Source organism: Eriocheir sinensis, chromosome 49 (genome assembly GCF_024679095.1).
Source record: "Eriocheir sinensis breed Jianghai 21 chromosome 49, ASM2467909v1, whole genome shotgun sequence".
In the NCBI taxonomy this organism is placed as follows: domain Eukaryota; kingdom Metazoa; phylum Arthropoda; class Malacostraca; order Decapoda; family Varunidae; genus Eriocheir; species Eriocheir sinensis.
Genome location: NC_066557.1, coordinates 6006964 through 6032600, shown reverse-complemented (window position 1 = coordinate 6032600; position 25637 = coordinate 6006964). Strand labels below are relative to the sequence as shown.

General features: G+C 44.4%; 1 protein-coding gene across 1 annotated transcript in view; it reads right to left on the bottom strand.

Annotated features, from left to right (window-relative positions):
• LOC126981747 (uncharacterized) overlaps window positions 1-25637 on the bottom strand; it is a 41855-nt gene that overhangs the window by 12484 nt on the left and 3734 nt on the right. Inside the window, exons 2-8 of the mRNA XM_050833273.1 lie at window positions 24543-24646; window positions 11997-12121; window positions 8981-9127; window positions 3082-3239; window positions 2487-2539; window positions 1835-2004; window positions 324-434 (exon numbers count right to left, since the gene is read on the bottom strand). Of these exons, the coding sequence (XP_050689230.1) occupies window positions 324-434; window positions 1835-2004; window positions 2487-2539; window positions 3082-3239; window positions 8981-9127; window positions 11997-12121; window positions 24543-24646 (868 nt within the window). The remainder of the gene's footprint in view (window positions 1-323; window positions 435-1834; window positions 2005-2486; window positions 2540-3081; window positions 3240-8980; window positions 9128-11996; window positions 12122-24542; window positions 24647-25637) is intronic.

Below are 25637 nucleotides of genomic sequence, written 5' to 3'. Positions count from 1 at the left end.
CTCTCTCTCTCTCTCTCTCTCTCTCTCTCTCTCTCTCTCTCTCTCTCTCTCTCTCTCTCTCTCTCTCTCTCTCTCTCTCTCTCTCTCTCTCTCTCTCTCTCTCTCTCTCTCTCTCTCTCTCTCTCTCTCTCTCTCTCTCTCTTTCCCTCCCTCTTTCTTCCCCTTTCTCTCTTTCTTCCCCTTTCTCTCTTCCCTCCCTCTTTCTTCCCCTTTCTCTCTTCCCCCCTCGCTCTCTTCCCTCCCTCTTTCTTCTATCCCTCTCTCTAACCCCCCCCTCCCTCGTTTTCCCTCACAGGTTCCCACAGTAATCAGCGTCCACGTACCGGTGTGACTGTCGCCTCGTGGACAGGTGTGTAGGCCTCCGAGTCGCCCTTCGTCAGGCGCACGTGTTTCCCTCGCCCGTTGACCAGGAGGGTGTAGGGCTTGTTGTCATGCTGGGGGGGGGGGAGGAGGAGGAGGAGGAGGAGGAGGAGTTAGTGGTGAGATGTGGAGTAAAGGGAAGGAGGAGGAGGAAGAGGAGGAGGAAGGAACACAAGATTTGACACACACACACACACACACACACACACACACACACACACACACACACACACACACACACACACACACACACACAGCTTCCCCCTCTCCCCCTCTTCTCACTTTCCCTTTTCCTCCTTCAATCCTTTCTTTCCCCTCATCCTTTCTTTCCCCTCCTCTTTTCTCCTTCCTCTCATTTTCTGTACAAATCTTGCCTGTCTTTCCCCTCTACCTCTTCATCCTCATCCTCTATTTTTCTCTTTTCTTTTATTCCCTTTTTCTTCTTTTTTCCCCATTTCCTTTAACTTTCCAAATCAACACAAATCTACCTTACCTTTTCCTTCCCTTTCTCTCCCATTTTCCTCCATCCACACCTCCTTCCCCTCCTTTCCCCTCTCCCCCTCTTTTCTTTCCTCTTCCCCTTCTTCTTTCTCTTCCCTCCCTCCTTTTTTATCTACTCTCCTCCTCTCTTTCTCTCCTCTCTACCCTCATTCATCTCCTTCCTCTTCCTTCCTCTCCTCTCATTTACATCTTTTTTTCTCTCCAATGCCTTCTCTTTCCTCTCCTTTTCTTCCTTTTCCCTTCGTCCTCACCATCTTCTTAAATACTTGTCTCCTCCTCCTCCTCCTCCTCTTCCATCCTTCCTCTTTTCTTTGCAATCCTCTCTCACCATTCTCCCTTTTTCCTTCTCCCTCCCCCCCACCTTTCCTCTCCTCTTCTATTTTCATTGTCTCCTCTCTACCATCCTCCCCCTTCTCTCCTCTCCCTTTCCCTCTCTTCCCTCCTTCCCTCCTCTCCTCTCTCCTCTCCTCTCTCCTCTTTCTCTTCCCTCCTCCCTCTTCTCCTCTCCTCTTTCATCTCCTTCCTCTTCCTTTCTCTCTCTCCTTTCCTCTTCTTCTTCCTCTTCTCTTTCCTCTCCTTTTCTTCCTCTCCTCTTCTCCTTCTCTCTTTCCTTCCTCTTCTTTCCTCTTCTCCTTCCCTCTTTCCTTCCTCTTCTTTCCTCTTCTCCTTCCCTCTTCCCTTCCTCTTTTCATTCCTCTTTTCCCTCCCTCCCTCCCTCCCTCTTTTCTCTCCTCTCTCCTCTCCACTATTAAGAGAGACCTGCCTGATCGGAATTTACAGTCTCTTTTATTTTATGTCAGGCTGTGTGTATGTGCTGGATGGATGACTGTTAATGATACTGATAAATAAAAACAGCACAAAAATAAACAAATCCTTAAAAAAAAATTAATATGACCTAATAGCACACCCTGGACTGATGCCAAAAACAAGAAGTCTCTCCCCTCTCCCCCCCCCCCCCCCCACAACCACCCACCTCTGTGTGATGGTGGTTGACAAACTTGGCGATGCCCAGTCCGTCCAGCCAGTCGGTGAGGACCAGGTTGTGCATGGGGTCGTCCACGTCGTACAGGTGCCGCTGCGGGTCGTCCTCACGCGGCTCCCGCACCACCAGGGCCCCAAACATCCCGTCCGTCCGCTGGAACCCTGGGGGAGGAGGGGGGAAGGTGGAGGAAGGGAGGGACAAGGAAGGAGGGAGAGGGGCAGTGACGGAGGGGATGGGATAGGGAGAGGGAGGAAGAGAGAGGGAGGAAGAGAGAGGGCGAAGGAGGGAGAGGAGGGAGAGGAAGGGAGAGAGAGAGAGAAGGGATGGGAGAGGGAGGGAGAGGGAAAGGGAGAGAGAAAGAGGGAGAGGGAGGGAAAGGGATGGAAAGAGATAGTTGATTAGTTTAAGAGGGAGAATGGAAGATAGATAGGTAGATAGAAAGACAGATGGACAGAAAGACAGATGGACAGAAGATAGAAAGATAAAGACAGAGAAAGAGATTATAATGAGTTTTTAATTCCATATAAACTATTACACAGACATTTCTACTACTACTGCTACTACTACTACTACTACTACTACTACTACTACTACTAATAATAATAATAATAATAATAATAATAATAATAATAGTAATGCTTACCTGAGTGTGAGTGCCAATACTGAGTGCCAGGTTGGTCTGCTAAAAAGTGATACCTGTGTTAGGAGAAAAATGCAGGTGTTAAAATATGCAGGTATAACACACACACACACTCTCTCTCTCTCTCTCTCTCTCTCTCTCTCTCTCTCTCTCTCTCTCTCTCTTAATTATCTATTTCTTGCTCTTAAAGTTCAACATAGCAGAAAGCGGAGCAAAACTTAATACGGAGATATGGTGGTGATGGGAAACTTCGCTTAATTGATAAAAAAAACTTGCAAACTAAATAAAATAAAGTATATACTGATGGCAAACTTCGGTAAATCTCAGAAAAAAAGAAAAAATCCTGACGTAAGAACTTCGCTATGTGCAATAAGAATAAAAAAAAGAGAAACTACTAATGGAAAACTTCGCTAAATCTTAAACTGAAAACTAACAAACTAAAGAAAACATTAATGCAACCCTCGCTAAATCTAAAAACTCTCAAGAAAAAAAAAATACAAAAATAAAGAAAAACTGATGATAAACTTCGCTAAACTAAAAAAAAAAAAAAAAACTATCAATGTTCAAAGAAAACGGAACTCTTTCAAGGGTGACTCGCCTGAAGGTGGTGTGGGCGGGGATGGGGCACTGGGTGAGAAAAGGTACGCCATCCATGTAGGGAGTGCCTCGCTGGTGGATGCCGTGCCAGTGGATCGTGGTGGAGTCACTGCCCAGCTCGTTCACCACATCCACCACCACTTCATCCCACTGGCAAACCTGTAGGTGGTGATAGTGGTGATGATAGTGGTGTTGACGAAATAGTAGTAGCAGGATGGTTGTGGTTGTGGTGATGGTGGTGGTGATGGTTGGAGAGTTATGGTTCTGATGATGATAGTGGTGAAAGTGGTGGTTGGTTTGTGGTTGCGATGGTGGAGGTGATGATGATGAATTTGCTGTGGTGGTGATTAAATGGTTGTGGTAGTGATGATGATGATGGCAAGAGAATGATTGTGTTGGTGGTGAAATAGTGGTGATGATGGTTATGGTGAAAGGGTTAGTGATGATAGGGATGGTTCAGACAAAAAAGGAAAGTATTGGAGATGATGGTGGTGACGGTTCTGGTGGTGATACGGGGTGATGATGTCATGGTGGTGATGTTCCTGGTGATGGTGGAAAAGATAGTGGTGGTGATGGTGATAAGGGTGGTGATGGCGCTAGAATGGTGATAGTAACGGTGGTGGTAATTGTAAATGGTGGTGATGATGGTGGTGGTGGTGGTGATGGTGGTGGTGGTGGTGATGGTGGTGGTGGTGGTGTCTGTCGTTCTTTTCTCGTTCATTTCTTTTCTCTCTTTGTCTTTCTTTACTTCTCATTCTTTCCGACTCATTCGTTCTTTCACATTTTCTTCCCTTTCCATCTCTGACAATCTTACTTTCATTCTTTTTCTTTCTTTCTCTCATTCTTTCTTAATTATTTTTTTCCCTTCATTAGTTATCCATCTATTTATCCTCTCTCTCTCTCTCTCTCTCTCTCTCTCTCTCTCTCTCTCTCTCTCTCTCTCTCTCTCTCTCTCTCTCTCTCTTTATCCGACGCTCCCTCCTCTAACAAGGCGGACTCTTCCAGAAGGCGCCGCGAGGTTTTTTTTCCATGCCGGACCCGCGGTCGGGAGTCCACTCAAGCCGCCATCCTAGAACCGATGAAGTCGGTTTAACTTTATATTCGTCTAGACTTTTCTGGAAGTCTGACAATTTTCCTGCTGGGGCCGTGGGCCGAGAGGGAAACCTCAGGCCCCCTCACGGCCCCTGCAGGCGCTGCGAAGAGGCAGCAAACCCAAATGGACGCAACATTCATGTTGCTCGGCCTTGCTGAAACGGTTGTAGGAAAGTTGTGTTGTCCGTAAAGGAAGACCAACCCCTCAAAATTATGGGTGAGTCTTATCTGGGGTGAATGAGACTCACCCATAAGAACAGACAGCAAGGAAAGAGGAGAAAATAACGCATACTATCACCTTTAAGCCACAACGCCCTCAAAATTATGGGCGAGTCTTATCAGGGGTGAATAGGACTCATCCATAACAGCAGAGAGCATGGAAAGAAAAACTAATAATACACAACATCACCTTTAGACCACAACACCATCAAAAATATGTGTGGGTTTTATCTGGGGTGAATAGGACTCACGCATAACAACACAGAGAAAAATAACACTACACAACACCACCTTTAGACCCTATCGTCGAATGAAGAGTTAGTCTTCTCTGAGGACACAACACAAGCTTCAAGAACCTTCCACAAAACAGCAAAGCTTGATACAAGACACAGCCAGAACAAAGAAGACTTGCTGACCCTGACTCAACTGTCGGGGTGGGATGCTGACCCTGACCCAACTGTCGGGATGGGATGCTGACCCTGACCCAAGTGTCGGGGTGGGATGCTGACCCTGACCCAACTGTCGGGATGGGATGCTGACCCTGGCTTAACTGTCGGGGTGGGATGCTGACCCTGACCCAAGTGTCGGGGTGGGATGCTGACCCTGGCTTAACTGTCGGGGTGGGATGCTGACCCTGACCCAAGTGTCGGGGTGGGATGCTGACCCTGGCTTAACTGTCGGGGTGGGATGCTGACCCTGACCCAAGTGTCGTGGGATGCTGACCCTGCCTCAACTGTCGGGGTGGGATGCTGACCCTGACCCAAGTGTCGGGGTGGGATGCTGACCCTGGCTTATCTGTCGGGGTGGGATGCTGACCCTGGCTTATCTGTCGGGGTGGGATGCTGACCCTGGCTTAACTGTCGGGGTGGGATGCTGACCCTGACCCAAGTCTCGGGGTGGGATGCTGACCCTGACCCAAGTCTCGGGGTGGGATGCTGACCCTGGCTTAACTGTCGGGGTGGGATGCTGACCCTGGCTTAACTGTCGGGGTGGGATGCTGACCCTGGCTTATCTGTCGGGGTGGGATGCTGACCCTGGCTTAATTGTCGGGGTGGGATGCTGACCCTGACCCAAGTCTCGGGGTGGGATGCTGACCCTGGCTTAACTGTCGGGGTGGGATGCTGACCCTGGCTTAACTGTCGGGGTGGGATGCTGACCCTGACCCAAGTCTTGGGTTGGGATGCTGACCCTGGCTTAACTGTCAGGGTGGGATGCTGACCCTGACCCAAGTGTCGGGGTGGGATGCTGACCCTGGCTTAACTGTCGGGGTGGGATGCTGACCCTGACCCAAGTGTCGGGGTGGGATGCTGACCCTGGCTTAACTGTCGGGGTGGGATGCTGACCCTGGCTTAACTGTCGGGGTGGGATGCTGACCCTGACACAAGTGTCGGGGTGGGATGCTGACCCTGGCTTAACTGTCGGGGTGGGATGCTGACCCTGACTTAACTGTCGGGGTGGGATGGTGACCCTGGCTTATCTGTCGGGGTGGGATGCTGACCCTGACCCAAGTGTCGGGGTGGGATGCTGACCCTGGCTTAATTGTCGGGGTGGGATGCTGACCCTGGCTTATCTGTCGGGGTGGGATGCTGACCCTGGCTTATCTGTCGGGGTGGGATGCTGACCCTGGCTTAATTGTCGGGGTGGGATGCTGACCCTGACCCAAGTGTCGGGGTGGGATGCTGACCCTGGCTTAACTGTCGGGGTGGGATGCTGACCCTGGCTTAACTGTCGGGGTGGGATGCTGACCCTGGCTTAACTGTCGGGGTGGGATGCTGACCCTGGCTTAACTGTCGGGGTGGGATGCTGACCCTGACCCAAGTCTCGGGGTGGGATGCTGACCCTGGCTTAACTGTCGGGGTGGGATGCTGACCCTGGCTTAACTGTCGGGGTGGGATGCTGACCCTGACCCAAGTCTTGGGATGGGATGCTGACCCTGGCTTAACTGTCAGGGTGGGATGCTGACCCTGACCCAAGTGTCGGGGTGGGATGGTGACCCTGGCTTAACTGTCGGGACGTGATTCTGACCCTGACCCAAGTGTCGGGGCGGGATCCTGACCCTGGCTTAACTGTCGGGGTGGGATGCTGACCCTGGCTTAACTGTCGGGGTGGGATGCTGACCCTGACTTAACTGTCGGGGTGGGACACAGACGTTGACTTAACTCTGGTTTGAACGCAAGCAAAGAGTTAATAAGACTGTCAAGATGAAAAATACGAGAAGGCTGTTGATAAAAGTCGTACGCTTCGAAGTAGCATAAAACGTTGTTATGAAAGTTGTATCGTCCGTAAAGGAAGACGAAATTATGGGTGAGTCTTATCTGGGGTGAATGAGGCTCATGCATAATAACAATCAAGAGAAAAAAAGAATAAAATAATACACATCACCTTTAGGCCTCAACACCATCGATGTTATGGGCGAGTCTTATCTGGTGTGAACGAGACTCATCCATAACAACGCACAACACGGGAAAAGAAAAGAAAAAAAAATCACATACATCACCTTAACACCATCACAATCAAGGGTTAGTCTTCCCTGAGGACACGACTTATTCTCTCTCTCTCTCTCTCTCTCTCTCTCTCTCTCTCTCTCTCTCTCTCTCTCTCTCTCTCTCTCTCTCTCTCTCTCTCTCTCTCTCTCTCTCTCTCTCTCTCTCTCCTCTCTCTCTCTCTACGTGTCAGGGTGGAGGAAGTGGAGGAGGTGACACGGAAGAATGGAGAGCTTGAAGGAGCCTGGTGGAACGAATAGAGGAAAGCACGAAAAGGACGAGAAGAGGGAATGAGATGAGGAGGAAGAGGAAGAAGAGAAAAAGAAGAACAAAGAAAAGAGAAGAGGAAAGTGAAGAAAGATAACAAAACGAATAGAGGAAAGAGAATAAAATGGATATAGAGGAAGAGAAAAGGGAGGAGTATGAAAAGGGAAGGGGGAAGAGAAGAAGGAATGGGGGAAGAGAAAAAGGGGAATGAAAGAAAAGAGGAAAGTGAAAGAAGGAGACAAAGAACAGAAGAGAGAGAAATAAAGAAGAGTGGGAAGGAGGTGAAAATGAAAGAGGAGGAAAAGGAAGAAGGAAGAAAGAGAAGAAGGAATGGGAGGAGGAAGAAGAGAAAGAAAAGAAAAAGGAGAAAACAATGGTGTAAAAAGAGGAAGGTGAAGGAAGAAGATAGACAGAGTAGAGAAGAAAAAAGGGTAGGAGAAAATGGCAGAGAAGGAGAAGGAGGAGAGGGAAGAGGAAATGAAGGAGTGGAAGGAGGAGGCAGAGGAAGGAGAGAATAGGAGAAAAAATAAAAGAAAAGAGGAAGGTGAAGGAAGAGGAGATAAAAAATAAAGGGGAGAAAAAAAAACGAAGAATAAAAAGGAGGAGAAAATGAAAGAGGAGGAGGAGGAGGAGGAGGAGGAGGAGAAGGAGAAACTATAAAAGGAGGAAAATAAGTACACGGGAAAGATGCGAAAACTAACATAAAACTAACATCAAATTTTCACGCCAATACTAAAACCATCACCAATAGCATCAGGACATCAGGTTTCATTCTGGCGTGAAAGTGGGCGATAACGTGGTTTACCGACGAGCACAGGTGTTGAAACTGATGATCGGTAAATAATGTGTGCAAGTGTGTGTGTGTGTGTGTGTGTGTGTGTGTGTGTGTGTGTGTGTGTGTGTGTGTGTGTGTGTGTGTGTGTGTGTGTGTGTGTGTGTAATTCACCACGGCCTGATCACGAGTTGGACTCGTAATCGCCAGCAGGTACCCTCCCAACATGAGCAAATGCTCTTTTATAGTCGATCTCTGGGTACTGCCAGGACCTCACACACCACACACCCCATCCCCCTTGCTCAAGGGGGGACAGTAACCACTCCTAGTCAACGGAAAGAATCCGGCCTGAGCGGGCTCGAACCGCCGCCCTGTCAGACCGTGATGCCTGGCAGAGCAGCGCTCTACCATTTGAGCCAGCGGAGCGGTATGTATGTGTGTGTGTGTGTGTGTGTGTGTGTGTGTGTGTGTGTGTGTGTGTGTGTGTGTGTGTGTGTGTGTGTGTGTGTGTGTGTGTGTGTGTGTACGCCTGTCAGTGTCTATCTGTCTGTCTGTCTGTATGTATGTATGTATGTACTTGCGTATTTAAGTATGTGAATTTCAAACATTTTTTTCCCCATAGAAATACAAAGTTGATGGGTCTTTTTCGCTTTAATGTGCAAAAAGAAAAGACCAGTCAAATCAGAAACAAACTTATTTTTTTACATTAATCTTTAAAAAAATCAAACATACGCAGAACGATAAAAAGCAGTACGCATAAATTTCCTTTCTACCTGCCTGCATTTCTACCTGTGTAGCCAACCATCAATCCACCCACCTAACTGCCAAAATTCAACCACTACTTAGGTGCATGGCGATAAGAACCTGGACGCTTATGATTCCCTTTTTCTTACCTGTTTATCTACCTGTGTACCCATCTATCAATCAACCTGTTTTTCTACCTCTGTACCCATCAACCTTACCTATCAGTCTCTCACCACTGTTGATATAATTTCTTTCTACTTAACTGTTTATCTACCTGTGCACCCATCAACCCACCTACCTGTCAACCCCCAATCAGTACTCACGTGCATGGCGGGCCCAGGAAGGCGGCGGTTGACGGTCACGATAGCGCGCTCAAACCCATCGGCGGCGGCGCAGTGGGGTCGCGCGCAGTCACTCATGTTGAAGGGGCAGTTATAACACGCCTTGCCCAGGGTTGTGTACCACTCCACCTGGCGACGGGAAGGCAGGTGAGGGGGCAGGTGAGATAGGGAGAGGGTAGGGAGGGGGGGAAGTGGAGTGTGATGGAGAGGTGTGATGGAGAGATGTGGAGGAGAGATGTAAAGCTGAGATGTTAATATAGAGAGTATAGGAGTGTAGGAGTTAAGGAGTTAAGGATTGTTAGGAGAGAAATATAATGGATAGGTGGTGGAGTGACTGTATGGGAATAGGAAGAGAATGATAAGGCATTGATAATAGGTGTTAGGAATAGGGCAGTGAGAAAGGGAGCAAGGATAGGGAAGTGGAGTAACTGAAAGGGAAAGTGCAATGGGAATAGGTGTTAGGAATAGGGCAGTGGGAATAGGTGTTAGGAATAAGGCAGTGAGAAAGGGAGCAAGGATAGGGAAGTGGAGTAACTGAAAGGGAAAGTGCAATGGGAATAGGTGTTAGGAATAGGGCAGTGGGAATAGGTGTAATGGAAAGTGCTGTCGGAATAGTAATAAAAAAGGTTAGTGCTGTGGGAATGGGAATCAAGGGAAGGGCTGTGGAAATGAATGTAAAAAGGCATAATATGGAACAGGTATGAGAGTACTGGTGTAGAAGTGGCAGGTGTAAAAGGACAGGTGTGAATTACAGTAGGGTGAAGTACTGAAGTTCTATTTTTTTCTCATTATTTATATAATCTTTTCTTTGTTTCTAGTTTTTCAGGACAAATTGCATAACATTTACTTCCTGCTATTATATTTCTTTCTCTTTTTCTTTACCTTATTGTTGAGTTAAATGAATTGTTCCTTGGTTAACACACACACACACACACACACACACACACACACACACACAGGAGCTCATAAGATGGAGGTCAGCTCTTTGTGGTCATTAGCAAAACATTACCCCGTTATTGGGTTAATTAGACGGTTAATGACGTGTGTGTGTGTGTGTGTGTGTGTGTGTGTGTGTGTGTGTGTGTGTGTGTGTGTGTGTGTGTGTGTGTAATTTTTCACAGCTGCATCAAGAGCTGGACTCGTCATCGTCAGAAAGTACCCTCCTGACCCGAGCAAACTCATTATAGTCGATCTCTGGGCACTGGCGGGACCTTCACACGCCACACACCCCATCCCTCCTGCTCAAGGGGGGACAGTACCACTCATTGTCAGCGGAAAACTCCCGGTCGGGACTTGAACCTCATCCTCCCAAACTGTAGCCTGGCAGCGCAGAGCTTTAACGAGTGAGCTACAATGTGTGTGTGTGTGTGTGTGTGTGTGTGTGTGTGTGTGTGTGTGTGTGTGTGTGTGTGTGTGTGTGTGTGTGTGTAATCATCATCATCATCATCATCATCATAATAATAATAATAATAATGATAATGATAATAATAATAATAATAATAATAATAATAATAATAATAATAATAATAATAATAATAATAACAACAACAACAACTAACGGTTTATTAATGGACATGGGCAACCAACGTCTGAAAATATGCACAAGAATTTAAGATTAAAAATAAAAAGAATCATAATTAATAGGGCAGTAAAACAGCACCAATGTAAAATGTTTTGTAAAATGTAAGATAAAAGGGAAAATGTAAAACACAGAAAACAGATACTTCATGACAAAAGTTGGGGGAATCTCTTTAAAATAATGATAAAAGTGACTAGTGAGACAAGACTAGGAGAGTCGTCAATGGTGGTTAATAAGTCTGGCTAGCGTGGGGAAGGTGCTGTGCTTAGAACGGTCGGTGCGGGTTTGGGTCGCTGAAGGTGGTGGAGTATGCGTTTTCTGCGATGGGGGTGATGTAAGATGATTTCCAGGTGGATTGGCACTAGGACTGTTGAAGTGAGGCGTTGATTATGGAGGTCAGAGGAATGGCCAGTTCTGCTGTAAATTCTTTGACAGGAGGATCAAGTAGCGGGCTTTTTCTTATTGTTTTCTTTTTTTATGTGTGCCCTTGTGCGGTCTCCTTTGCAGTAAAAAAAAAAAAAATGTCTGTAACGGTGATGGATCTTTTAATTCTTAAGTTTAGTAGTCTGCGGTGAACTTCAAACTGGTTAATAACTGGTGGTGTGGTGCGGCCAGTAGGTAGGCGGGAAGGAGGGTGGGGGCCAGGGGGGGGAGGGGGGGGGGTCAGTTGCTGGCAGATCGAGCCGAAGTGGTCGTTAAGGGCCTCGGCTGCTTCCCCCAGGGTCAAGTGGCTGGTGCATGGGAACGAGCCTGGCCGGGGGGTCAAAACACATAATTCCGGTACATTACCAAACCACTGACTGGGTTGGATGTTTTTCAGTTTGTTGGCGAAAAATAACTTGGCTTGTTTAATTTCCCGGCTGACTGCATTTCCGAGTGATCTGTATTTGGTTGTGTTGTGGAATCGGAATGTTGCGTCTCGCTCTTGCATGAGGCGTTTGGTGCGTCCTGTGATCCATGGCGGGTCTGATCGGTGGGTGGGTGGCAAGGCGCTTTTCAGGCAGGGAAGAAATGTTGGTAGGCAGTAGTGGCAGTGGAGAGATAGTTTTCCCACTTGCCCTGTGTGTGTGTGTGTGTGTGTGTGTGTGTGTGTGTGTGTGTGTGTGTGTGTGTGTGTGTGTGTGTGTGTGTGTGTGTGCGTGAGGTATTTGCGTAATTGCCTCATTTGCGCATTTGTCTGTCTAGCCATGTCTGTCTGGCCGTGTGTGCGTGTGTGTGTGTGTGTGTGTGTGTGTGTGTGTGTGTGTGTGTGTGTGTGTGCCTACTTAATCAATCACTCAATCAATCATTCTACTTATCCATCTATCTATTTATCTATTGGTCTATCTATCGTAGCTTACCGTGACAATTCCTCCCTATCAATCTCCCTACCTACCTACCTACTTACCTTTATTTATCTTTCCACCCCTAAAGACTTACCGTGAACTTGTAGTAGCACACCTTGCTCTCCCCCGCCACGCACTCCCGCACGCACTCATGGTTCAGGTCAGCCAGTGTCTCCTCCGTGTCGGCCAGGCTCGAACTCACCACCTCTGCGCGGACAGCTGAAAAAGGTCCATATACTTAACCCGGTAGCAGCGACGGGCCAAATTTGTGGCTTTATCGTGTAGCAGCGACGGGCCAAATTTGTGGCTTTATCGTGTAGCAGCGACGGGCCAAATTTGTGGCTTTATCGTGTAGCAGCGACGGGCCAAATTTGTGGCTTTATCGTGTAACAGCGACGAGCCACATTTTTGCCATGATATAAACCCCCCAAAATAGATGATGCATAAACTGATCACAAATGCGTTGATATATATTATGAAATGGTTTGTGTGAGTGATGATTTTTTCTCATTTTTCTCGCTTAGAGGGGCATTTAAGAAACGTGATCCCTGCAGCTACCTGGTTAAAGGCTTCCGTCTCTCACATCAAATATTTCATATTACCATTTATGATTAATGCCTATATAGTAAGTTCTGCCTTCCTAGACCATTCCCTAAAGATCAGTTCCAGTTGTATTAGCCAGACATGTAATGTTTTCACTGTTAGTAATATTATGGAGAAAATTGGTCGAGGGAAAGTTACATTAAGAGCCGATTTCACAGTCCAACACAGTGTCTTCGTAACAGCCCGAACCAAACTATAGAATCCCATACAATCCAAAATGGTGAGGTCTTCGATCCCACGCTAAATACACAAGACTTTTCCTGTATAGTTTCATCAAATTTGTGAACTTAAATATAAACACCAGACACTATACAAGGAAATTTCGAAGGCTCTGGTATTGGTTTGGGAGCTTACTAACCCATCATGGGAACTGTGAAACTGGCCCTAAGTGTGTGGCTGTGGCGTTGGGTTTGTATCAGCGTTCCCAAAGTGTCGTACTCTGAACATTGCATTTATATTTAGGCTCCAAGACTGTCGTAACCACACAAATAACGGTAGCAAATTAAAGTTACCGTTAAAACTGTATAATATTGGTGGGTTTGTCGTAGGAAGGAAAAGAGGGAAGGGAGAAAGGCAGGAAGGAAAACAGCAAAAAAGTAGCAACTAAATAAATAAATAATAACAAACAAACAATTCACAATATCAAATAATAGCACAAGAATAATAAAAATAACAAAATATAACGAATAACTAACTAACATGGGAAAAGATAGCATATAAAATAGAATAAAAAACGAAAAATAGCACATAATTCACCATATCCAACAGACGGCATGTAACCTTAATCCCCCCTAAAACACACACACACACACACACACACACACACACACACACACACACACACACGAAGATGCTGAAATATATACAAGATAAGACCTAGATAAGTGCTGCGTTGAATAATGAAGCAAATTAGAGAACCACGTGGGTGACACATAATTGGGAAGAGAAGAAAAATCAGGTTACCGAATGACGAAAGAAAGCCAGGCGAGGCATTGGGTCACACATACTTGGAAACCCGCCATCATCAAGTTACTGAGAAATACACTTTTTTTTCTTGAGATTAATTATAAATGCAAATGACCAGATATAATGAGCGGAACTATTTAAAACTTGCAGACACAGACACACACACAGACACACACACACACACACACACACACACACACACACACACACACACACACACACACACACACATTTATTCTCTTCCCTCCTCCTTCTCAGCCTTTCTTTCTTCTCTTTTTTATTGCTTTTATTCTTATTTTCTTCCTCATCTCCTGCTTCCCATCCTTTTTTTTTTTCCTCTTTTCCGTCCTGCTTCTCTCCCTTCCCTCTTTCCTTCCTACGACATTTCCTTCTTTTCTTTCTTTCCTTCCTCCTTCTTCACTTATTTTATTCTTTCTGTTCCTCGACCTTTCCTTATTCTTCCCCTTCCTCTCTTCATTCCTATATGTCTCTCATCTTTACATCCACCTAATGAGACACACCCACACACACACACACCCACACACCCACACACTAATAAAAAAGCACGATAAAAAAGGATGATGAGGAGAAGGAGGAAGAGGAGGAGGAGGAGGGGGAAGAGGAGGGAGAAATAACTCACTTCATCAGTCTGCCCTTGACCACAAATTAATGAAAATGAAGTCAGCCCAGGATTCATATGCGTAAGTTAGTAGAATATGGATAAGCACAATAGATAGAAAGAGATAGACACATACATAAAGAGACAGACAGACAGAGAATAATGCATAGATAGATTTATATACGTGGGTTAGTAGACAGATGTATGGAGAGACACATGTAGATAGATAGATAGATAGATAGATAGATAGGTCGATAGATAGATATAGATATACGTAAGTTACTAGAAAATAAAGATAAAGAATAATAATGATAAATAGATAGATAGAGGGATAGGCAACAGATAGATAGAGAGAGAGAGAGAGAGAGAGAGAGAGAGAGAGAGAGAGAGAGAGAGATCATTTATCTCAATTAGTTCTCTCTCTCTCTTAATTTCTTCCTACTCATCATGAGAGAGAGAGAGAGTAGAGAGTAGTAGAGAGAGAGAGAGAGAGAGAGAGAGAGAGAGAGAAGGGGAGGAGGATGGCAGAATCAGTAGTAGTAGTAGTAGTAGTAGTAGTAGTAGTGGTAGTAGTAGTAGTAGTAGTAGTAGTAGTAGTAGTAGTAGTAGTAGTAGTAGAGGTAGTAGTAGTAGTAGTAGTAGTAGTAGTAGTAGTAGTAGTAGTAGTAGTAGTAGTAGTAGTAGTTGTAGTAGTAGTGTGTGTGTGTGTGTGTGTGTGTGTGTGTGTGTGTGTGTGTGTGTGTGTGTCCATACTATTGTTTTCTTCTCACACGACCGTGCAAAACTTATCATTCGAAACCTCTTTAGCCAGGAAGGTCGCGATAGTGCCAAACAATAATAACAATAATAATAATAACAATAATAATAATAATAATAATAATAATAATAATAATAATAATAATAATAATAATAATAATAATAATAATAATAAAGACACAGCATCCATCAACACGTGGCGCAAAACAGCCTCTGGAACCCTGGCCCAGACACAAAGACGATGACGCAATGCAGACTCGCCCGACGCTTCAGGTACATCCCTTCATGAGAACACTTCCTGCATTATGTTCCTACACCTCGGGAAATCCATCGACGCTCACTCATGTCCCCCTTCAGGTATGTCCCTTCATCAACAATCTTCCTGCATCATTTTCCTACACCTCGGGAAATCCATCGACGCTCACTCATGTCCCCCTTCAGGTATGTACCTTCATCAACAATCTTCCTGCAACCTTTTCCTACATCCCGAGAAATCCATCGACGCTCTCTTCTTTCCCGGTCAGCTTGTGGTAGAGGCGGAGAATTTAAGGCGAAACTTAGGTTGGTATTGTTAAACGTTATCGGCTCTCACATCAACTATTTCCAAAGCCCAAAAAGGTGATCAATTGGGTTCCAATGAGTGTTTCTTTAGGCTCAAGCTGCTGAAGAAGGATCAAACTACCAGGGTCATAAAACTACTACTGGAAATGCCCTAAACTCATACGAAAGCCTTATCAAATTTGTGAACTTGGGCGACGAAATCTTTTAAAATACGACCCATAGAACACACACGCCCCAGAATGACAACGGCCGGCAACATTATAAAAAATTCCGGCACATGAAAAAATGAAATGTTTGTTGTGTTGTATTGACCGACTGATAAGCCTTTTAACAAGAGACCTCGCGCTGTGGTTCCAACGTGTAAAGGGAACGGTGGCGGCGTGGCTAACGAGGCGATCTGTCCACACCCACACATCAGGCACGTTCGAGCCCCGCCTAATAGTGAAGAATACCTAATAGTGGTATAATAGTAGTAGTAGCAGTAGTAGTAGTAGTAGTAGTAGTAGTGATAGTAGTAATAGTAGTAGTAGTAGAAGTAGTAGTAGTAGTAGTAGTAGTAGTAGTAGTAGTAGTAGTAGTAGTAGTAGTAGTAGTAGTAGTAGTAGTAGTAGTAGTAGTAGTAGTAGGAGGAGGAGGAGGAGGAGGAGGAGTGTTTGTTGTTGTTGTTGTTGTTGTTGTTCCTCCATTATGTAACGGGCACGCGCAGAAACACACACACACACACACACACGCCATGTACATGGTTATAAAACTCTCACTTTCGTAAGTCCTCTCTCTCTCTCTCTCCTTACATATAATGTGTTACGTACCCAAATGAGAGAGAGAGAGAGAGAGAGAGAGAGAGAGAGAGAGAGAGAGAGAGAGAGAGAGAGAGAGAGAGAGAGAGAGAGAGAGAGAGAGAGAGAGAGAGAGAGAGAGAGAGAGAGAGAGAGAGAGAGAGAGATATGCCAAGAAAGTGAGAACGCAAAATAACAAGAAAAATAATAAATATAAAAAAGACAGGAGAAAAAAATGTCTGTCACGAGCTTTTCGTTATCAAGCTTTTTAATTTGTGTTTTGTGCAATGGTTCGATCCCGTCTTTGTCAGCCCATTGTTCTCAGGGGGGGGAGGAGGAGGAGGAGGAGGAGGAGGAGGAGGAGGAGGAGGAGGAGGAGGAGGAGGAGGAGGAGGAGGAATAGGAGGAGGAGGAGGAGGAGGAGGAGGAGTAGGAGGAGGAGGAGGAGGAGGAATAGGAGGAGGAGGAGGAGGAGGAGGAGGAGGAGGAGGAGGAGGAGGAGGAGAAAAAATAACAGAATAATTTTACACTTAACTAAAGTAACTACTACTACTGCCACTACTACTACTACTACTACTACTACTACTACTACTACTACTACTACTACTACTACTACTGCTACTACTACTACTACTACTGCTGCTATTGCTACTACTACTGCTGCTGCTACTAATGCTAATAAAAAATAATTATAAAAATAACCCCCCCCCCCCCACCCCCACACACACACAGGATGTAGGAGGTGAGAGTGAGTTTCATCATCTCCAACCTGTCCTTCCTTTCCTATTGTGGGGAAGCCCTTCGCACGTCGGGCGCTGTTATCAGGACTTTCCGAGTACATCAAACTGGATTTCACGAACACCAACTCAACCTCCGCCGTGCAGTAGCTAGCACGCCGACCTACAAATTCGCTTGCTTAGTTGGGATTCCCGGCTCGGGCATTCATCATGCAACTCACCCAACGGTTCATCCTCCCTTTCCGATAGGTCAATAAAAGGGCACCTGGGGAAACCTAAGGAAATTAAACTGGCAAACCGGATGCCACACTTTTTTTTTTTTTTTTTTTTTTTTACGTCGCGGCCTATTGCGTCGGTAGGCTTCTTCCCGGTGGATCCTGATGGTCGGCCCAAGGCTTCTTCCCGGTGGGGCCTGATGGTCGGCCCAAGGCTTCTTCCCGGTGGGGCCTGATGGTCGGCCCAGCCCGTTCTGGCGCAGGCGAGTGTTTATAGTGGCGCCATCTTGCACTGGCTCATGCTGCCCTCCCGGAGCTCATCTTTAATCCTAGAATCTAGAGTCCAGGTTGATAGGTGGTCTTCTGGACAGCATGTGGGTAGTTTTAAGCCACTCGGCGGAGGCTTAAAAATCCCAGCTTGGTGGCACCGGGCGGGGATTGAACTCGCGTCCTCCTGAACGCGGCGCCGTCACTCTGTCGACTCAGCCACCGCCTCCTGGTGTAGTGGGCTCTTGGCGACTTTAGGCTCAAGGGTCGATGTGACGGATATGAGCACCGAGGCCACGCGCAGCTGAAGTAAATGCCCCGATCTGCACCTCTACCTTTGCTTTAACGAACCTCTTTTTCACGATCTCCTATTTAACGAATCTATATTTAACGATCCTTTATTCAATGAGATTTTATATAAAGAACTCCTACTTAGCTTAAATCAACAATTACAAACAATGCCTACCTTAATAGCTCCTATTTTATGCCTTTCATCGGGCAAGAGTATTTTCTGAGTCAAGACAAGCAGTGCGTGGACGGAACAATAGCTGCGCCGCGCACACCATTACGAGCAGGACATGACACACATTGTTTGATAGTTTCGGATATTAAGAAACTTCGGGAACAATGACTTAGTGTTTTCTTCAAAAGGTTATTTTTAAAGTTATTTGGAGCTCTTGTCTTCAAGCACTACTATTTCTACTACTACTACTACTACTACTACTACTACTACTACTACTACTATCACTACAGATGTTCAAACACACACACACACACACACACACACACACACACACACACACACACACACACACACACATGTGCCTTTTTATATCACCGTTCTTTCATAATTCTCTAGGACTCGAGTGTGTGTGTGTGTGTGTGTGTGTGTGTGTGTGTGTGTGTGTGTGTGTGTGTGTGTGTGTGTGTGTGTGTGTGTGTGTGTGAATGCGTGAGTATGTGTGTTAGTAGGTCATGCAATAATGTATTAATAGGACCACCGTAAAAAGGGACAGTATAAATAGTAGTAGTAGTAGTAGTAGTAGTAGTAGCAACATAAAAATTAAGAACAAAAAAATAATTAAAAAGCAATACAGATAACATTATATGAGACAGGAAAGAGAAAAAGTTGGAAAGTTTCGTTTAGTCGGCGCAACATCTGTGGTCATATGCCGGGGCAGGAAAGAGAGAGAGAGAGAAACAGATGGAGACAAACAGAGATACAAAGACGGAAAGACAGACAGACAAACAGACACACAGAGACAGAGAAACAGAACCCTTCCATAATGGCTGTTAATGATATATACGAGTACACACACACACACACACACACACACACACACACGTAGAGAGATGAAAGGCTTAGAGCAGAAATATGGGAGTCAATGAAAGCTTAGTATGGACAGTGATTGAGAACATAATGAAGGAAGGGGTACAGTGACGCATACAACAACAACGCACTATCAATACAGTGCCGATACAGTGCCATATACAGCGGGAGAAGGGAGGGAACCTAATGACGAAAGTGTCGATTGAGTATTGAGAATTTAAGGACGAGGACAATGGGGAAAGTGTGTCAGAAAAGAAGGGAAAAAAAACGAGGACAATGAGAAAGGGTGTCAGAGAAGAAGGAAAAAAAAATAAACGTGACTTGGGAGAAAGCTTTTTAATGGAGGAGGAGGAGAAGGAGGAGGAGGAAAAATATTGGGAACGAGAGTGAGAGGAATGTATGAAATGATTAGGATGCTATGAAAGAAAATAAAAAAAGAAAAATAGAAGAATTATGAGAGACGGGAAGGAATTTAATAAAGGGACAAACAGGAGAGGAAGAGAAGGAAGAGGGGGAGGGGGAATGGGGATAGGAGGAGGAGGAGGAGGAGAAACAGGAGGAGGATAAAGAGGAGAAGGAAGATAACAAAATACAGCACAGTAAAACAATAGAATAAACTGAAGTAAAAGACGAAAGAACAGAAGAGAATGAGGAAGAGGAGGAAGAAGAGAAAATAAGATAAAGAAAAGAATGGAGAAGGGATGCGAAAGAAAGGAGGATGATGAAGAAGGAACCTAAACTCTGTAGAATGAGGCAGCAACAGGTCGGCATACAGGAGGAAGAAGAGGAGGAGGAGGAAGAAGGAAGGAAAATGGGGTAATAAGGAATAGTAGGAAGTAAATGAGAAAAAAGAAAACAACACACAAACAAAGACAAAAAAATGAGAAAGTGACAATTACAGAAAAGAAATGGAAAAAAAAGGAGAAAAAAAGGAGGAAGGGGAGAAGGAGGAGGAGGAGGAGGAGGGGGAGAAGAAGAAAAAGAATAACTGAACAAAAAAAAAAGAAAACCGAAAAGGAAAAGTAACAATAGATGAAGAATGAAAAGAAAAGGAGGAATGACAATGAAAATATGAGGAAGAAAATAGTGAACCACAAAAATAAAGCAAAAAAAACATGAAGAACAAAAATAAAATAAAAATAAAACAACAACAACAACAACAACAACAACAACAACAACAACAAGGACAGCAGGAACGAGTGAGTACTGTCCAAAGGAGGAAGTTACTTGGCATGTCCTGTTGGTTAAAGGAAGAATTTATCGAGGGAGAAATCCGGCAGGTACTGGATTGATTACGTGGGAGGAAGAGGAGGAGGAGGAGGAGGAGGAAGGGAAGGAGGAGGAGGAGGAGGGGGAGAAGGAGGAAAAGGAGGAAGATGTAATTATCCATCTATATTGCAGAGAGATTTACGGTATGAAACATTTATGAAGGAGGAAAGATTGTTACTACCACTACTACTACTACTACTACTACTACTACTACTACTGCTGCTACTACTACTACTACTACTACTACGGCTGCCACTACTAAAGTCACACGCGTATTAGTAACTTCCTGTACGTCACGTGGCCTTTATGTGTGTGTGTGTGTGTGTGTGTGTGTGTGTGTGTGTGTGTGTGTGTGTGTGTGTGTGTGTGTGGAAAGCATAAACACACACATTCCTGTCCTTTATGTGATCTACTGTGTTGCTAAATTTTTAATGTGTGTGTGTGTTGGGGGTTATCTCTCTCTCTCTCTCTCTCTCTCTCTCTCTCACACACACACACACACACACACACACACACACACACACACACACACACACACACACACACACACACTATCTAAATTTGTGACAGACACGCGATAGAGAGAGAGAGAGAGAGAGAGAGAGAGAGAGAGAGAGAGAGAGAGAGAGAGAGAGAGAGACGAAAGGTAACAGGTTGAGAGAGAGAAAGAGTTACGCAATCAACACATCAATACAGCGATAATGAACTCCTAAAATATAGCTACACACACACACACACACACACACACACACACACACACACACACACACGAGTTCCAGGATAATAAGTAAAGGGCGATACTTTTCCTGGATTTGTTGTTTATCTTCTTCCAGGAACCGTGACCGTAAACCATCGAACCTTCTTTTTAGTACGGAGAAGTAGGTGAGTCTCCTCGGGTGCCTGCTTAACTAATACACTCCGCTTTCTCTCCTTTTTTCTTTTAGCATTATATAAGTTAACTTGAGTCGCGTTTGTGTGTTAAGTCTCCTCAATTGAAGTTTATCTATTTTTTATTTGTTCATTTATGTTTTTTCTTTTTGATTTAGGCAAACCATTCACCTCTTCCAAGGTTTTCCTCTCGTTCGTCCATTTTCATTATTTGCCTTCCTACACAGGCCGCTGATAATTTTTTTTTTTCATGTCTTTCTTTATACAATCTCTCTCTCTCTCTCTCTCTCTCTCTCTCTCTCTCTCTCTCTCTCTCTCTCTCTCTCTCTCTCTCTCTCTCTCTCTCTCTCTCTCTCTCTCTCTCTCTCTCTCTCTCTCTCTCTCTTCCTCCCTCTCTCTCTCTCTTCCTCCCTCTCTTCACAATACATCCACCTCGTCCTTCACACAATACATCCACCCTGTCTCCACAATACATCCACCTCTTCATACATCCCTCGTCCTTCACACAATACATCCACCTCGTCCTTCACACAATACATCCACCTCGTCCTTCACACAATACATCCACCTCGTCCTTCACACAATACATCCACCTCGTCCTTCACACAATACATCCACCTCGTCCTTCACACAATACATCCACCTCGTCCTTCACACAATACATCCACCTCGTCCTTCGTCTCCCTCTCTTCCTTCCACCTTGCACTTCCTCCTCTTTATTTGCCGTCCTACACACTCCTCTTCTCCACTCATTACACTGAACCTTCAATTTAACGGACAACTTTGAAGTGACATATAATCGATATAGCAAAAGGCAATTGATGTTAATTGAGCAGTAGTAGTAGTAGTAGTAGTAGTAGTAGTAATAGAAATCTATCCATCTCAATACTTGATACACTAGGTAATTTTTCCTTTCAAACTATGAGAATGACAAGCAAAGAAAAAAAATTATAAAAGCAATGCCATAAGACTCGGTTATGATAAAGGGGGACGAAAAAAGTTGCTACTGGAGAGAGAGAGAGAGAGAGAGAGAGAGAGAGAGAGAGAGAGAGAGAGAGAGAGAGAGAGTCATTTATCAAACGTGCTGTCCCCGTCCTGTCGTGCATTCACAGATAGCACTGCATAACACGTGACCAAGGCCGAGCAGCGCGGAACGTGGCTCACATGCCGCCGCCCCAGGAAGGTCCTCGCGGGGGCTGGGACATGGGAAGGTGTGGGTGGTAAGGCGAAGGGAGCCGGGGCTGACAAGGTGATGGGCAGGATGGACAAGGTCGTTTCGGCATGACAAGATGTAAAGGTAATTGTAAAGGTAAAGGTAAAATGTGGGGCATTCGCTACAGCTGCGCGTGGCCCCTGTGCTCGTCACCGTTCCATTGTCCCTTGAGCATGTGGCAGGAAAAACCCATCATCCCGGGCACAACGCCAGTGTGACACCCGGGTTACCACAGTTTACTTTCCCCAAGTTTCCCCAGCACCCAATTATGGACCAGTCTGAAAGGGAGGGTGAGTTGCTCTCCGACTGCCCGGGTAGGGATTTGAACTCAAGACCAAATCAAAATGTTACAGAGTTAAAAAAACAACAACAATATGCGATGGCGCCATATGAGCGCCGGGTGGAAGACCATTAGAGAGAGGCCCTGCTCCCTCCACCCCGCTGTGCTCTGACCATCTGCTAACCAAGAGCTTGGCATTAACACCTTAAATAATTCACACACACACACACACACACACACACACACACACACACACACACACACACACACACACACACTCTCTCTCTCTCTCTCACACACACACACACACACACACACACACACACACACACACACACACACATCGTCCTTTTCATCCAGTATCTTGCATCCATTTGTGGCTTTCAATCGTATTTTCTTATACAACACCACTCTCATTTTCTTCCATTTATTCACCGCTCTGTTTATTAACCCTTTTTTTGTCCATCTCTCATTACCGACCGTTATATTTATCTTTAATTTATGTCTTATTCGCATTTCCTTCAACAACATAACTGTTTATATCTCCCATTCATTCATCACCCTATTTGTTATCACATTCTTGATTACATTTTATTATTGCGCCATAATTTATTGGTAACGTATGTTTTAGTTAGATTTCCTTTAACACAACTGCTTATTTTCTTCCATTCGTTCACTGCCCTATTTGTTAACTCGTACTCGATTATCTTATATCTTCCATTGTTGAGGCAGTAACCATAACTTACGTATTAGCTGTATTTCCTTTCAACAAGACAACTGCTTATTATCTTATATCCCTTCAGTGTCCTATTTCTTAACGCGTTCTAGATTATCTTTCATCATTATTCCTGATTTGATCTATAACTTGTGTCTTTTTTTGTATATGCATTAGCTGCAGAAATGATTGATTTGTTCCACTCATCCTCCATGTTATTTGAAAGCCAATTTGTGCATATTTCCTTCTTCAACTTGTCTGAACCTACTGCAGCATGTTCTATCATATATTTTTCAGTATTGTTTCCTTACCAACACCGTTTTTGTTAACTATCCTAACCAAACGTAATCTAACCCAATCAATACAAACTAAACTTAATAAATCCTCAGCTAACAAAACGAGACGAAGCCAGACGTAGCAGCATCGCCTTTGTTAACCAGCCGAACCACCGTTGCCAGATTGTCGCACTCAGAGCACAGTATTTACCGGTTTCTGACGCCTAACTATTGCCAAGAAACATCAGGATCTAATTCTTTTAACGATAACTATAAATGAGTTTCGTTAATGGAGCCCAGAAGACAGTTTAGGGGTAGGAAGTCGGGAAATATAATCGGCTGAGTACGACAATCTGGCAACGTTGAACCGAACCCAACTTAAGCTAACCTAACCTATAATTGCCCAAACTAAACCTTATAAAACCAAATCAGACCCGAGAAAACTAAATCAAACTGAACAAAACCAGATCAAACCAGACAAAAACCAAATCAAACCAGACAAAACCAAATTAAACCAGACAAAACTAAATCAAACCAGACAAAACTAAATCAAACCAGACAAAACCAAATTAAACCAGACAAAACTAAATCAAACCAGACAAAACCAAATTAAACCAGACAAAACCAAATTAAACCAGACAAAACTAAATCAAACCAGACAAAACCAAATCAAACCAGACAAAACCAAATTAAACCAGACAAAACCAAATTAAACCAGACAAAACTAAATCAAACCAGACAAAACCAAATTAAACCAGACAAAACCAAATTAAACCAGACAAAACCAAATTAAACCGGACAAAACCAATTCAAACCAGACAAAACCAATTCAAACCAGACAAAACCAATTCAAACCAAACAAAACCAAATCATACCCGACAAAACCAAATCAAACCTATCATCATTAAATCTGTAAACCAATCTAACCAACAAAACCAATTCTAACCAAACCAGAGCACAGTAAAACAACCCAACTTAAACCAAATCAAACGAAACCACATCAAATCCACCATACATGTTAAACCAGTTCTTATCTATATCCTGGAACCTGAATCGATATAGCTAGTTGGCAGTGCAGTGAGTTCTCCATTATCAGTGAAGTACTTTATGATAATCGCCTTTGTTGACTTAATCCCCTTGATCCCGAGACTGAACCTGAGTCACACTTACCACACACCGACGGCCGGAGCAGCAACACGCAGACAAACACACACACAGACTGGCACAGACGCTGGAAGACAGACACACAGAATCTCCTCGCCTTGTGTCCACTCCTGTGCGGGGAATAATAATAATAATACTATAGTACTTATAATGATGATGATGATGATGATGATGATGATGATGATGATAAGGAGGAGGAAGAGGATAATAATAACAATAATGATAATAATAATAATAATAATAATAATAATAATAATAATAATAATAATAATAATAATAATAATAATAATAATAATAATAATAATAATAATAATAATAATAATAATAATAATAACAGCAAAACATTTATATCAATACTAATATTAATGAATAGAAGAATACTAATATTAATGAAAAGAAGAAGAAGAAGAAGAAGAAGAAGAAGAAGAAGAAGAAAAATAAATTATTTATCTTTGCACACACACACACACACACACACACACACACACACACACACACACACACACACATCTCCTTGGTATAGTGGACAAGTCGCGCTCAAGCCGCAAAACTTTCCCACTGACAGACAAGGTTACTGTTCCCGCTTGAGTAAGAAGGATGGGGTGGGATGTCCCTGCCACTCCCAGATCCTCCTGCATGCAGCTCGAAGCTCAAACAAGAAAGGTGACCATTTGGATCGCGACTCCAGCACGTGATCAGACCATGGGCAAACGTCACACACGAGTGTCCAGAAAAGAAACACATGATGACGCCAACGAGTATTGATTCAAAGAGCCATAACAAGACCATTGCTCAGTCAATATAGAACAGCTATCGCAAAAGAGAAGATTGAATAGGTTGCAAATGAGAAAGACTTAATTTACTATAATATTTAAACTAGTATACAAGGTTGAGAATATAGAATGGGAGGACCTTCTGGTTGGCGACAAGAAAGAGCACGAGGTCACTGTTACAAGTCAAGGAAGATTAGGTGCGGTAACGAGGTGATGAAGTTTGGTTTCCAGAAAAGAAGTATTGATGCTTGAAGCGAGCTGAACGTGGAGGCAGATGTTGCGCCGACTAAACGAAACTTTCCAACTTTGAACTTGGAGGTGTTGTGGA